This window comes from Synchiropus splendidus, chromosome 14 (assembly GCF_027744825.2).
Source record: "Synchiropus splendidus isolate RoL2022-P1 chromosome 14, RoL_Sspl_1.0, whole genome shotgun sequence".
Classification (NCBI taxonomy): domain Eukaryota; kingdom Metazoa; phylum Chordata; class Actinopteri; order Syngnathiformes; family Callionymidae; genus Synchiropus; species Synchiropus splendidus.
The window spans coordinates 6,387,238-6,400,600 of NC_071347.1; the positions used below are offsets into that span (position 1 = coordinate 6,387,238).

General features: G+C 43.7%; 1 protein-coding gene across 2 annotated transcripts in view; it reads left to right on the forward strand.

Moving 5' to 3' along the window:
• The window catches only part of LOC128770687 (PDZ domain-containing RING finger protein 4-like), a 52,857-nt gene extending 41,702 nt beyond the window's left edge, over positions 1-11,155 (forward strand). For both annotated transcript variants that reach the window (XM_053885466.1, XM_053885467.1), the window contains exons 4-8: positions 1,815-1,913; positions 4,135-4,197; positions 5,714-5,815; positions 7,013-7,141; positions 8,608-11,155. In XM_053885466.1, the coding sequence (XP_053741441.1) occupies positions 1,815-1,913; positions 4,135-4,197; positions 5,714-5,815; positions 7,013-7,141; positions 8,608-10,065 (1,851 nt within the window). In that variant the 3' untranslated portion in view covers positions 10,066-11,155. The remainder of the gene's footprint in view (positions 1-1,814; positions 1,914-4,134; positions 4,198-5,713; positions 5,816-7,012; positions 7,142-8,607) is intronic.
• Positions 11,156-13,363: the final 2,208 nt, after the last annotated feature.

Here is a 13,363-nt window from a genome sequence, read left to right on the forward strand (position 1 = left end):
ATATCTGACAAGTGTAACCAGCCAACCAACATATGTCAGAGGGGAAATGAATCTCTCTGTTTGTGCGTCAGCCCCCTCTAAACCCCAGCAGAGCTCTTGCTGTGGTCTCGTCTCTCTGCCCCTCTGTCCTCCTCTCCACTCAACCAGCTCGCTCCTGCTGCCGAGAGTCGCTGTGTTTCTGCTCTAATGAAGACCTTGGGAGGAGAGGCCATTTCACGCTTGATTTCCTCCAATACCCTTGATACGCTTCACTATTTGGGGATGGAGCCCAGACTGGGCAGCAGTTTTTGGCACGGCCATGTCTTTTTCTGTGTTGTGATTTCAGAAATATTAAGTTCATGTTTGATCTTCATCCAAATGGCTTTGAACATTTGTGCAATTTTGGAACAATTGAAGCATCAGTGAATTTCAGTAGATTTTACTATACTACTGAATTTTGATGTGCTTCTGGGATCATTTAGTTATAGTAGTTCAAGACAGGAGGATAAACAGATCAGGTCAGGCCTTCTGTCAGTTACCGTGACGCTCACTTCCAGTAGCACATCCCTGTCTCAGAAGGCGTCCCGTCGCCTTCTTGTACTTAAAAACAAGGGGTGGTGATGGGGTTACTTATGAGGCCATTATTCCAAGAGAGAAACAGGTGGAATGACCTCAAGTGAAGTTCCAGTATAGTGGCATCCCATTCATGAGAAAGGGAATAGACGGAAATTGATCTGAAAGTCTGAGCTGAAGCCGCCACTCAACAAATGTTCATTCAAACAGGGAACAAGGAAGTAGTGGTTAACCTTGTTGAAACATGTCACTTCACATGGAAGCTTGGATTTCTAGTTTTTTTTTTCTGCACCGCAAAACCTGTCATGTGATTGGCTGTTTAATAATATATGATGCTGTTGTAGAGGTTCCTGTTGAGACATTTATTTGCATTGAAGACTCTGTGTGAAAATGTGCGTTGGGATTTTAGAATTGCTTATTTGTTAGTCAGTCGGGTGTGTTGATGTTTGCTCTGGGGACACCATGGAAGCGCACGATTCATGTGTTTACTTGGTAGCATTAGCATATTTTGAGGTTATTTATAGCCCAATATTCTACGCACTTGGCAATAGCTCGAAAGAAAACAACTCGAGGTCCTCTGACATTTATCAAAAGCCCACTGATGGAGAGCTGCAAGCAGCGGAATTACTTTCATCATTAAACACTTTCTGAACTTCAGAAAAAGTTTGGAAATTCTCGCTTAATGGCTGTTCAAGATCTGCATTCCACAGAGGAACTGAAGCTGGGAAAAAAATAACTTCATATCACCTTTATGTCATCAGAAAAACATGATACAATACGAGCTGGACTCACATCTGGACCTCCCTCACTCAGCGCGGAGGAAGCATTAATAACTCTTTCTACTGATGCTGGCTCTCCTCCAGTATCCTCAGATATTCACTGGAAAGTACAGTTAGCTCTTTCAAAGAGGACTTGCTTGCACCTTCCTTCAGGGGTTTACACTGCTAAATGAAGTGGTTCATGGAGGATATAACTTTTCTTACCTCTAGGGCAAATAACAGCGACCTAGTTTTGTCAGTCAATGTCTAGTTCATGTTTACCTGACTGAAGGTAGACTACGTATAGAGTATGCCTGATAACTATAGCTGTATAGGTACGAAAGGCTTATTGGTTCATTAATATGACTTTACTTTCATCACCCATGTCTTTGATGATCAAAGATCTCTAAAGGAAACTCATCGTCAACAGACTTTGTGGTTTGCAACTGTTATGTAAATTCACTACATTGTCCTTTTTTAAATGTTGTCTCTTTCTGTTGGAAGGAGGTGGAATTGTGTCGACTCGGCAGCCAAGAAAAGTTGGGGTTGACTCTGTGCTATCGGACGGATGAAGAAGAAGACGTGGCCATATATGTGAGCGAGGTGAGTTGGTGTCCTTGATTCTCAACCAGAGGTTTGAGACTTAAAAATGCTTGGCAAAACTGCATTGCAATTGTTTTTAATAAAACAAAACATGTCCATTGACTTGGGTCACAGCTTGTCATTTAGTGGTGACGATGATTCCACAAGCTGGATCCTTGCAGGACCGATGACAAAAACTCAGTTTAATTCAAGGAAAAAAAGTGTTTCAAAACAACTTCTGTTCTCCAGCGTATTTTCCAACTAAAGTAAAATGTGTTTTCTGCTCTATTTTAAACATGTTTAAATGCATGTGCTACATTATGAGAGCACTCCTAACTGAGATGAATAATGAAGAAGCAATCGATCCATTTCATGTTGAACTTTTTATACAAGGTGACGCAACACCAGGCGTTTGATGTTGTTGATATGAGAAAAACAAACAGCCAACCCCTACAATCCATGTAGAATCTATTGATCCTTATACCACAGACCAGAAAGAGAGATAATATTTATATTTACTTCTCTGAAAATGTGTATTTTAATAAGGCTTAATAAATAAAAATAAGGGTGAAGTGAGGACATATGTGACAATAAGGTTTGAGAATGCTGTGCTGTCCTAACAACAGTTTCCTGGAGGCTACAAAGACATTTTATGCATATAAGTTTTGAAATACGTTGTTTGTTCTCGATGTCAAAGACATGAAAAGCAAGAATATTCTCATTTGTGAGGGGTCGATGTGAAGGGCAACTCCATCTGAATGCAACAATAAATAGTTTATTATGCTCTCAGGATGTTGCTATGGAAACATTGAGTGAATTGAGTGAAAAATGGAAACATAAGCAGCAATACCTTAACAAAATGTTTATCTTTGTTGGGAGACACTGACATTGTAATACAGTTTGTGAAGATTGGTGATGCAGGACCGACGTGCTTGAGCCATGACACCAGATGAAGGCGCTCTAATGTACATGGACAGCATCCTACTTTACTGCCATGAATGTGATTCAACTGGAAATGTTTCATTCAACTCTAAAACACTTAATGTGTTCTTACAAAGTACTTCATTACTCATCCAAGCTAAAGCGTGTTCAATGTGGGAATATTTTCTTCACATCAGTAAAACATTTTTATTATGCCTGCAACCGTGTGTTACATCACACCACGGTCAGTGGAATTTATTCACAAAAAAGAAGCCGCTCCTCTGCCTTTCACTCGTTGCAAGCGTAGAAAATTCTCTGCTCGACCTGCTCTCACATTCGTTTGAAGACGGCTGAGGCCCTGAAAGGTGCTTCTTTTTTTTTTAAGACCAGAGCTGAATATAAATCTGAGGTGTGTGGCTCTTTTAAAGAGTTTGCTGCGCAAAGAAGGATCCGGAGGAGTGTGCGGCATTGAAATGAGGCTGCTGGATGTCACTGTACACAGGAAGTGAGATGCGAGGTAACACAGGCTCTGATCCTGCAGGAGAATAGACACATTGAGTCAAGTACGTAGAAGGTCAAAGTCAAACAGATTCTTCATCTGATAGCTACTTGATGGATATTAAACTTTGTCAGAAAGCCACTGGATATTTGGTGCCCACAGTAACCTTTTTTGATGCATCATTCAAGGTAGATAGAGTATTTTTATTCACTCAATGGAGTTACAACTGTGATTTTTAGTGGGGAGTTTAAAGAGGTTATCACCACGGCAGCAATATTATCATGAAGCGCAGATTTTAAAAACCTGCCCAGCTGACCTGCTCTCATTTCACGTCCTGTCTTTAGGTCCAGACAGCGTTGATGATATAGCACCACAGTTCCCCACCGTCCCCCGATGCCCAGGCTTTATAGGAGAGGCTGAGTAGATGAAAGATTGACCTGCCAAACTTGAACCATTCACAGTGATAGCAAGTATATCATGTGCTCAGAGGCAGAGATATGATGATGCTATACTGGAGTAACTAATGTGAGGTGCATGAGGACCACACCACTCAATTTGTTCTAAATAAAGGGTTCAAATAGAACCAAACTTAAATCTGAGGAAATTAAAGCATTCTACTAATGCAGAAAAAGGTTTAACTATTCAAGGTCACGTCGGGCGGCAGGCTTCTGTGTGCTTTAAAAAAACCTAAGGTTTACTGTGTCCTTGGGTTCAAGTGATTTAACTAAAGGTAAATGGGAGATCAGAGGTATTTGTGCTTCACCTCCTCTAAACATTTGTCTTGACTTACATTATTCTAATGCTGCTCTTTCCTCCCTGCAGGTCTGTCCCAACAGCATAGCGGCCAAAGATGGACGAATCCGAGAGGGAGATCGCATTCTGCAGGTATGCTAGAGGATCCCTCAAGAACATCTCACTCGCCAAGTGAATTCTTTTATTTCGTCACCATGAACCTTAGCCTCGCAGCACGAGGGGGCATCTATTTTTAATGGCCACATATTAAAGGGGGAACTTGCCCCTGCTGTGCCTGCTGGAGGGGGAGAGAAATGCCCCCCTGGCAGTGCTAATAGTTACAGACTCAGCACTCGCAGGGGTCTTTCAAGAGCTCCACAAGAAGATGTTTCAGGCTCTCAGCCTTCTTCTGCAACAATAGCTTTTTTTCTCTTTCATGAACACATGAATTCGAGTAAAAAACCTAAATGTGCGTCCCAACTGTGTCACCGTGTTACGATGTTACACAGCTGCTGTATTGTTTTCGGCTTACCTGAGTATATGTGTAGGGAAACGTTGACACAATTTAGTGTCTTTCACGACATTAGAATGTAAGAATGTAAAATGTGCAGCTGTCTTTTATAGTATTTAAGTGGCACATTGAACATTTCATCTTATAACAAAAGATGAACCTCCTTTTTCAAAGTATAATGGACCCGGTCAGTATTCAGTTACAGTATTGGTATCACCATACTTTTCCAAATGTGGGTTTGAAAACCCATGAAAACCAGCAGCAACAAGACTGATGGTGATAGTTCCCATCTTATATCCCTGACTCCATACTGTAATTTACTTACCAGTGATTTATGTGAATGGGCAAAAAAGATCAATAACAGATTTACAGAAAAGTTCTTCTCATGGTAGCATCACCAAACTTGTGACTTATGTTGATGTACTACGGGCACACTGCACGGCAATGACAAGTATTTCTGATAAACAAGACCACATGTTGACATTCACACAATCTGAGTGACAGGTGAAGTACAAGGAGACTTCTCATGGTAACTGAAGCAACAACATAATCCTGTGGGCAAAAGGGACTTAACATGCAGGAGTAGGCGAACTGCAATGGTTTGTATCCCAGCACGAGCTTCAGGTTCAATTGCACCTAAAACAGCAAACATTTTTCAACCCACCCGACCGCAGTTCCAAAAAAAAAAGAAGTTAATAGATAAAATGAAATAAACAAATGGATGGCAGCAAAACGCACCATGGCTTTAATTGCCAGCCAACATGGAGCATGTGTTGCGGATTACAGTGTATGTGTGAGTTTTGGAGGCAGACCAGTACTGTAGCGCTATTATCCGCCGGTGACAGGGCCATTACTCTGCCGGCAAAAAGATGGACGCTCCCTGTCACGGGGCAGTTAATTGTACGGCTGGATGTATGTACATAGTGGTATACTTTGGTCAACACAACAGCAGCGTCTGCCCACAGCCAGCGGGACCATTTATAACCAGTGCTGGGTCCTGCCTTGTGTTAGATAGGCGCACACAGTGCAAACAATTACCCGTGAGGAAGCACCACCATCACCCAAACTGCATTTTAAAGGTTTTGTAAGCGTCTCAGTTTGTTGAGAAAACTGTTCTCACACAATAATAACTGAGTCATTTATGCGTGTCTTCTTTAGATTAATGGCCAAGATGTGCAGGACAGAGAGGAGGCGATGGCTGTGCTGTCCAACGAAGAGTGCCGGACCATCGTCCTGCTGGTGGCCAGACCTGAGATGCAGGTGAGAAGTGACGTGAAGCCTCATGGCTCACTGGATAACTCCAGCTGGGAAAGATGAGTTACCTATATCAGCCTACAGTGCCTGCACTCTCACCACTGAGGCGTCATCGTGCTTTATCTTTATGTATTGCCGCTGTAATTGACTTCCAACAGTCAGCCATAAAAGCTAATGGCATGCTAATGCGGAGTGAGTTCAGGCCCAAGGCCGAGATAAGTTAAGGGACTCTGCCGCAGTGCAGATGAGCCAGGAGCAATAGTCGTCTCGCTGTAATTAAATGTGCGTCTCTGTTGTAAATCTGAAGTCCAGAGATATGGATTCCATTTAGCTCCCATCGAGCCCACCAAGAGATGACGAATGGTGCGGAGCGAGTGGGTCAAAGGTGGCAGCCTTTGCCTATTCAAGTATATTGGCTTGATTTTTATGATCAGGGAGACATGTTTTAAAGATGAGGTACAGTCGCTTGTTGTGACTCCGATACGGCATCCGAAACACATCATCATAAAAGAGTGCTGAAGGTCAACATTCAGGACGTCGGTGCGGCTGAGTGTAACGGACGATTTTTCTCAATTACGAGACTATCTATCAGGATTCACACATTTATTCAACACACGAGCCAGAAAGCCGAAAACACGGAGCGTAGCGGAATGGAAAATTACTTCTGAAATTATCTGTACAGTCTGAGCGTACGGACTCCCAAAAATGGTTTGTTAGTTTTCGGTTTGAAATTAGCTACCGATCACATGAAGTGACTATGAATTTGTAATCAAAATGATGATAACTTCTGTGTACATGATGTGAAAAAATGAACCATAAAATAATTTTTATTCAGACACGTTTTCCTATACCTCTTCAAGGAGGAAAAAAATGGGAAAACTTTGCTGTATGCTGCAACTTTTAATTCTGATGTGAGACGTCGCAGTTTGGTGAAGCTCTAGAGACTTTGCTTTGTCGGTGACATATTTACATACTGGCCGCTTGTAGCGCGACTCCGAAACAGAGAGCTCTGCATTCATCAAAGTTTCCACTCCGGACGCTTTCAACAAACTGTGTGACCATTTTGGTCCGTCAGTCTTTCCCTTGCACCGAAGCTCCTCAACAGGGCGTCATCTGAAGACACCCTGAGGAACAGCTGAATGCCTTCTCTTGGCGGAGTTTCCTGTTTTCTAAATCTATATGGTTTCTTTTGAACTGGTCTAGCTGGAGGAAGCGTGGCTGGATGATGAGCACAGCGAATTCTTGGAACAGCTGAAGATGGAAATGCTGGAGGAGCAGCAGCGAGAGGAGATGGAGCTGGCAGCTCTGCAGGAGGAGCAGGAGCACGAACAGGTCAGACGGCAGAGCAAAGCAAGTGGGTGACTGGATTGATGGGGAGATGAGCAACACGTGAACTTTCACTGACAGACAGGAACAGATTATTAGTATTATTCACAGTCAATATTAACCTTTTTTGAGAACAGAAAACAGACTTGCTACCGGCAAAGAAGGAGCCCAACTTTTCTGATCTGACCTTGAGTGGGAAATATTCACAACAAGGGAGAAGATCGACAATTTCCATTCCAAATATTAATAGTCAAAACAGTTAAAAATTCTCTTTAGTGGGAAGATTGTTGGCCAACAGAAACACATATTAATTCAACTTCAAAGACTCCAAAGCAAAGAAGAGCAATCCCAAATGTCATCATGCCGTAAAGAAGAGTTCCGCACAAAAACATCCATAACTGAAGCTGCAGATTGTTTGAAGTTGATGAATAGTAAACAGTGACTTGCTTGTTGTTTCCCAAACCTGAAGGATTTAAAATTTGATAGTGGGGAGCCTGGAGACAAAGGATTGTGAGGCAATGGTGCTAATAAAATATTTAACACACAATATCCCCCCTAATGAAGCAGACGCTATTATTCACTTTATATGCTGTCCCTGAACAATCATCCGCAGCCAGCTGCAACCGTATCGCCGTGCTTTGCACAGATTGAAAGATGTTCTCAATAAAATTCGGCTCCAAGTTCTTGGGCTTGTCATTAAGTTTGGTAACAACAAACTATTGATCAGTCTTCTCTTAACTTTGACGCACTTTGAAAGCACAGCTTTGGCTTTTAGAAGTTTAATAGTGCCGGGACACGGTGTAACATAAATCTGGACGTTATAATGCTGACTTTAACATGTATTTTGAGTTCAAGTGGTTGTTACTATGAGATAAGGGGAAGCATTTCCCTCATCAAAGCAAAACTAAAATGTGCCATACGTTTACAGTCAACCGTCTGCAGGACATCTTTCCAGCTGTCTTTCTTGCCTGGTTATCTTTTTAACTTCTAATTCATCCTTCACTTTTAACCATGACTCAGATGTAAACAGCCAGTTCAGATGAATTCTGATGTTGAAATCAGCAATTCAACTTTCTTTGACCACGAAAATTTACACATCTAAAACCTACACAGCGGTTGCATCAGCCATTTTGACTCTGAAGAACAAAGGTGCGGCACTCAGAAGCGCATCCACGAGTTAAAAATTGAATTCAACCAAAAAAGAGAATTTTTTAAAAGAGTGTTACAGTCCGACTATTTCAACCTGACAGCAACCACACGTTGCTCTGCCCTCATAATCATCTCTGCTCCTGCAGCCTCTCAATTTTGCATCTTGATCAAGGGTCAATGTATTAACACATGCACGATTTGACGGCTTTGCACTTCAAGTTGGGTAGTTGTAGTGTTTGAATACAGATTCTCTTGACTGCTCGCTCAGCAGTGCACCAGCAACCCAGCATGAAATAAATAATAGTCTCTCTGCTCCATCACAGAGATCGGAAGATGACAAGCCCACCTGCTCCACACTCCACAAGTATCGGGACAATGGACTCAACTTGAGGGAAAGAATGGAGAACTCTGAGAATAACGTCCTGGCCCAGATCCAGAGACGCCTGTCTCAGTGCCTGAGAGACAATAGGGACACTCATCGAGGCATCGGCTCAACGCGGTTGGAGGAGGATGAAGAAGAGGCGGAGGGGGATGGTTTTCAGCAACTCTTAGAGCTGAAATGTCAAATTCGTAACAGCGGCGAATACGACCTGTTCTACAGCCGGCGCAGCACCATCGAGTGCAGCGTGGGGGAGCAGGGGGGAGTCCAGCATGAGCTGCGGATGCTCAACGAGGAGCTGAGGAGTATCGAGCTTGAATGTCAAAATATCATGCAAGCGCACAAACTTCGAAAGGGCAAGCAGTCGCCCTCAAAAGGCTGCTCTGCCCCCAAAACCCAAAGCCTTCACCGGAGTGACTTGACGAGAGGCAAGCTCGGGGACATCAATGAAAGGCTGGAAAAATCGGACAAAGACAGTTCCAGTGCCTACAACACTGCGGAGAGCTCCAGGAGTACCCCTCTGGCAATGGATCGATCCCCCGAGCACTCGATGCAGAGGATGGTGAGCCTCACAAACCAGAGGAACCTCTGCAGTGGCCTTGCCACTGGTCACTCGCTCAGCCTGAGCCCCATACCTGGATGTCGCCCGCCCCTTGCGGGCAAAAGTAGCAGCCCTGACCACAGCAACCCTTCCGAGTCAGACCAAACAACTCTACCTGAAGAAGAGCGACGGAAAAAGTTAAAACCTTTAGTTTCTCAAATTCCGTACTTCTCTCCATCACACAGTGCCCAGCAAAGACAGGCCAACATCCCGGCTCACGCCCGACACTACCAGAGCTACATGCAGCTGATTCAGCAGCGCTCAGCTGTCGAGTACGCGCAGAGCCAGCTCAGCCTTCTCAGCGTCTGCAAGGAACCCCAGAGACCCATTAATGAGCCCAAGATGGAGTGGAAGGTCAAGATCCGCAGCGACGGCACACGTTACATCACCAAGAGACCTGTGAGAGACAAGATCCTGAGGGAGCGGGCCCTAAAGATTAAAGAGGAGCGCAGCGGGGGAATGACCACGGATGACGACGCCATGAGCGAAATGAAAATGGGGCGATACTGGAGCAAAGAGGAGAGGAAGCAGCACCTTGTCCGGGCCAAGGAGCAGAGGAAGAGGCGAGAGTTCATGCAGCGCAGTCGCCTGGAAAGCTTGAGGGAGAATCCTCAGAGCAGCGGCGAGGGAGGTCGCAAGGAGGTCAGCATCATCGAGCTCAGCCACAAGAAGATGAACAAGAAGCGCAACAAAAAGATTCTGGACAATTGGATGACGATCCAGGAGCTGATGACTCACGGTACCAAAGCTCCGGAAGGGGCCAAAGTACACAACGCCTTCCTCTCTGTCACTACTGTGTAAGATAAACACTCTCTACCTGAGAGGTAGAATATACTTGCCTCGTTCAATGTGGCGTTTTTATGAGGACAACAGGAATATTTTTCACATTTGTAACCCAAGGAAAGCATTTTGTACAGAGTTTGTCAGTGGTATTGCAGCATTTAACTCATTTTCAACTTTCTTATTTCCCATGACACAATACTGCAAAAGGTTTTCTACGGGATCTTACAATCAATATTATTTTGGTACTTCATATCTTTATTTATTTTGTCCCATATTTCACAGCAGGCATCATAAAGCATAATCATTTTTTGTATCTTAATGCATTTGCATTGATGACAGTGTAGCTACGGTATCCCCCGAAACTGAGTCACACCCTTTTACCTTCCTTTTTTTTTCTGTGCAAGGCAAGATACCGGCCGCCTCTCATTAAGATGAGAAAAGTTCTGTTGCTCTCTGACTATGACTCACTGGGAGACGCTGAAGACAATGAATTCCACTGCAATTTGGTTTTCCCTTTCGTTTCCTTTCCAGTTACTTTGAGTTTTACTGAGTAACAAAGGGCCAAAGCAAAGCTGGGAATTAAGCTTCAAATTATTCTCGAATGTAGCAGAATCAAACTCTGTCACTAAAGAATGATGTGTTATTTGTTTGTACCAAAAGTGCTAAAAAGAGATGAGTGAAAATTGAGGGCTTCTGAGTAAACAAGTCGGATTGTAAATAGGCTGGAAATTGGTCGGATGGTGTGTCCAATTACAGATGGTAACATTAGCAGATCCGTTTAGCTCAGCTGAGTTGAGTTTTATCCCTCCGCTTTTCATGTTTGGTTTCGCAGGAATTTGAATGTGAATCGCTGACAAAAGAAAGTGCCGCCACACACATGACGACTCCATCTTTTCTGCATTATTCAAATGTCAGGATTATTGCCACTGAGCAGGACTCAGCCAGTGAAGGTTTCATTTCACTCTCCGGCCTCATTGAAAACTCTTGAATTTTAACTGGGTATTGTATATTTGACATTTTAAACAAATTCCTGTATTTGTTTTGGGTCAATGTCGAATTTTGAGTAATGAGTAGTTGAAAAATTTGTATCCGGTTGAAATGTGTTCTAATGGTGGAAAGAAATCCTAATAAATTATTGGTTTTTGGTACAACATGGGGTTGTTTGCGTTATTCCAACATTACGTAGCATTTGAGAGCAAAAAAAAAAAAACCTGATCAGCCTGAACAGCTGAGTATTTAAGCCCCGTTAAGATAAAACATAATAATATTTTTTTTTTTAAATCACTCAATTCCACCCACCCAATTTTTTTTTGCCATGCCCACTGCTTCTGACTCGTGACACTAGCCCCATTGCGTCAGTGCATCATGATCTACAGTATTTATCCTGTTCGATTTGCACAGGTTGTAGTTTCTAGTATCGTGAGAAGAGCTGCACACAACCCTGTACCACACAGCTAATAGCAGAGGGACTCTGTGTGACCAGGTTTCCCACAGAACAAGCGAGACTCGAGCTCCCTCCACTAGCTTGCTTGCTAATTAAGCCGAACCTGAGCCTCTCAAACACCCGGTCAGGTATAATTAAAGCTGAGGCAGTGACAGCCGTGGCATTTGTCTCCATCGCCCCACAGTTCAAATACCAGTAGTGACAGAAATGTCAGCCAGATAGCAGCTCATCTCCCCTCGCTCAAATCCAGGAGCCCAACATCACCTCAGTTATGACTGTTTTCTGATAACCTTTCACACTCCTTCAACAGCTTAACTTCACATTTCCTGCAGGCTTGCTGTTGGCAAGCTGAGCGACTTGACACATGGCGGAATACAGTGATGGGTACAGCTAAATTCTCTTCTCATTTTAAAGGAGGTTTATAGCAACTCAAGCAGTCTTCAGTTATTTCGGCATCAATCGTCTGCTCAGAAACCAAGAGCCAGGACCATTAAGGCTCCACCCTTGACCGAGATCCAAACTGAACCCACACAGCTGATGCTTGCGACAGGCTTAGTCCAGATGTGGATTGCCGGATGAGTGTAGCGGTATCCTTGTTGCCTCTCACGTGGTTTGCTATGAGAGTGCCAAACAGGTGGTGATTCAGCGAGGCAGGCGTTACTTCGGTCATCAGGACTTCATGCTAACAGCGACAATGAGGATGCAAGTGAGGCATCACCATCTAGATCTTCTTCAGGTAAATAATACAGCCGTATTGGTTCAAATATTCTGCACTATTCCTGGGTACCTGTTTGCCAGGAACCAATAGAGTTTTTGTGTTTGATCTACTGGTTTCATTACATTCTGGCCTCACAAATGAAAGCTTGACTCTGTCAGGTGAGACGCCCTAAATGTCCGAGCATTAGCGTCTGTATAATGCGCTACTCATTGTGTCATCACACTGGTTTCTGTCCGGTCATTTTGCAGAATATAATCGAAATTCGCGGACTGTCAACCCTTTTGCAGCCGTAGCTTGTCCGCCTCTGCGTTTATGAAAGTTCGCACTCAAGACGTTGGCAAAAGTTTCAGATTCAGGGGGCTAAAGAATGCTGCATCCAACACAAAACGGCACTGATGGCTTTTAACATGCTTCCCTACACAGCAGTTTCCCATGCGTGTGCTGCACGGTGCAAACTTTACATGATAGACTGAAAAAAAACCCTACACAGCAGACATGCTGCCGCCCAGCGAGTCGGGAGGTTGGGAGGGAGGCGGGAGCAGACGCGTGACAACCTGCGTGTGGTGCTTCATCAAAGCACCGACTGTCACACGTGATCACCTAAAATAAAAAATAAAAAAATTTCAATCATTGTTTATTCAGTCTTTAACCTCCACATGCCTTTGATAAGTAGTTATTTTTCCCTTAGTTTGTGCAAGTGCATGTGTGTAGTTGAATGCTTGGCTATATTGAATCTAGAGGTTCTGGTTAAGTCTCTAACCTTCTTTCCAGATCGAAGCTCCAACTGAGGAGTTTCAAAGTCCTAGCTAAAACCCTGTCTGGCAAGACCTCACCAGCCATTTTCAGAAGCCACTAAGGGTAGTTTGCTCAGCAAGACGCTATAAATGTATGGTACATTAAATGAACAGTTCACCACACTGTGTCAACCACGGGGGCATGCAGGGCAAAAAGAGTGGGCAGGAAGCAGCCTGACTCTGTGCACCGCAAAAACAAATGACCAAGGTGACAGTGATGCGTGTTCAGTCGACTGTGTCAAATCAGTGTTGTGTACAAATGCGACATCTGACGTTCACCCTCTGGATGAATCACATTAAGATTCCTGCAAAGTTACCACTCGGAGCTGCAGGTCAGTGCGTCTGATGGAAGTCTCTAAC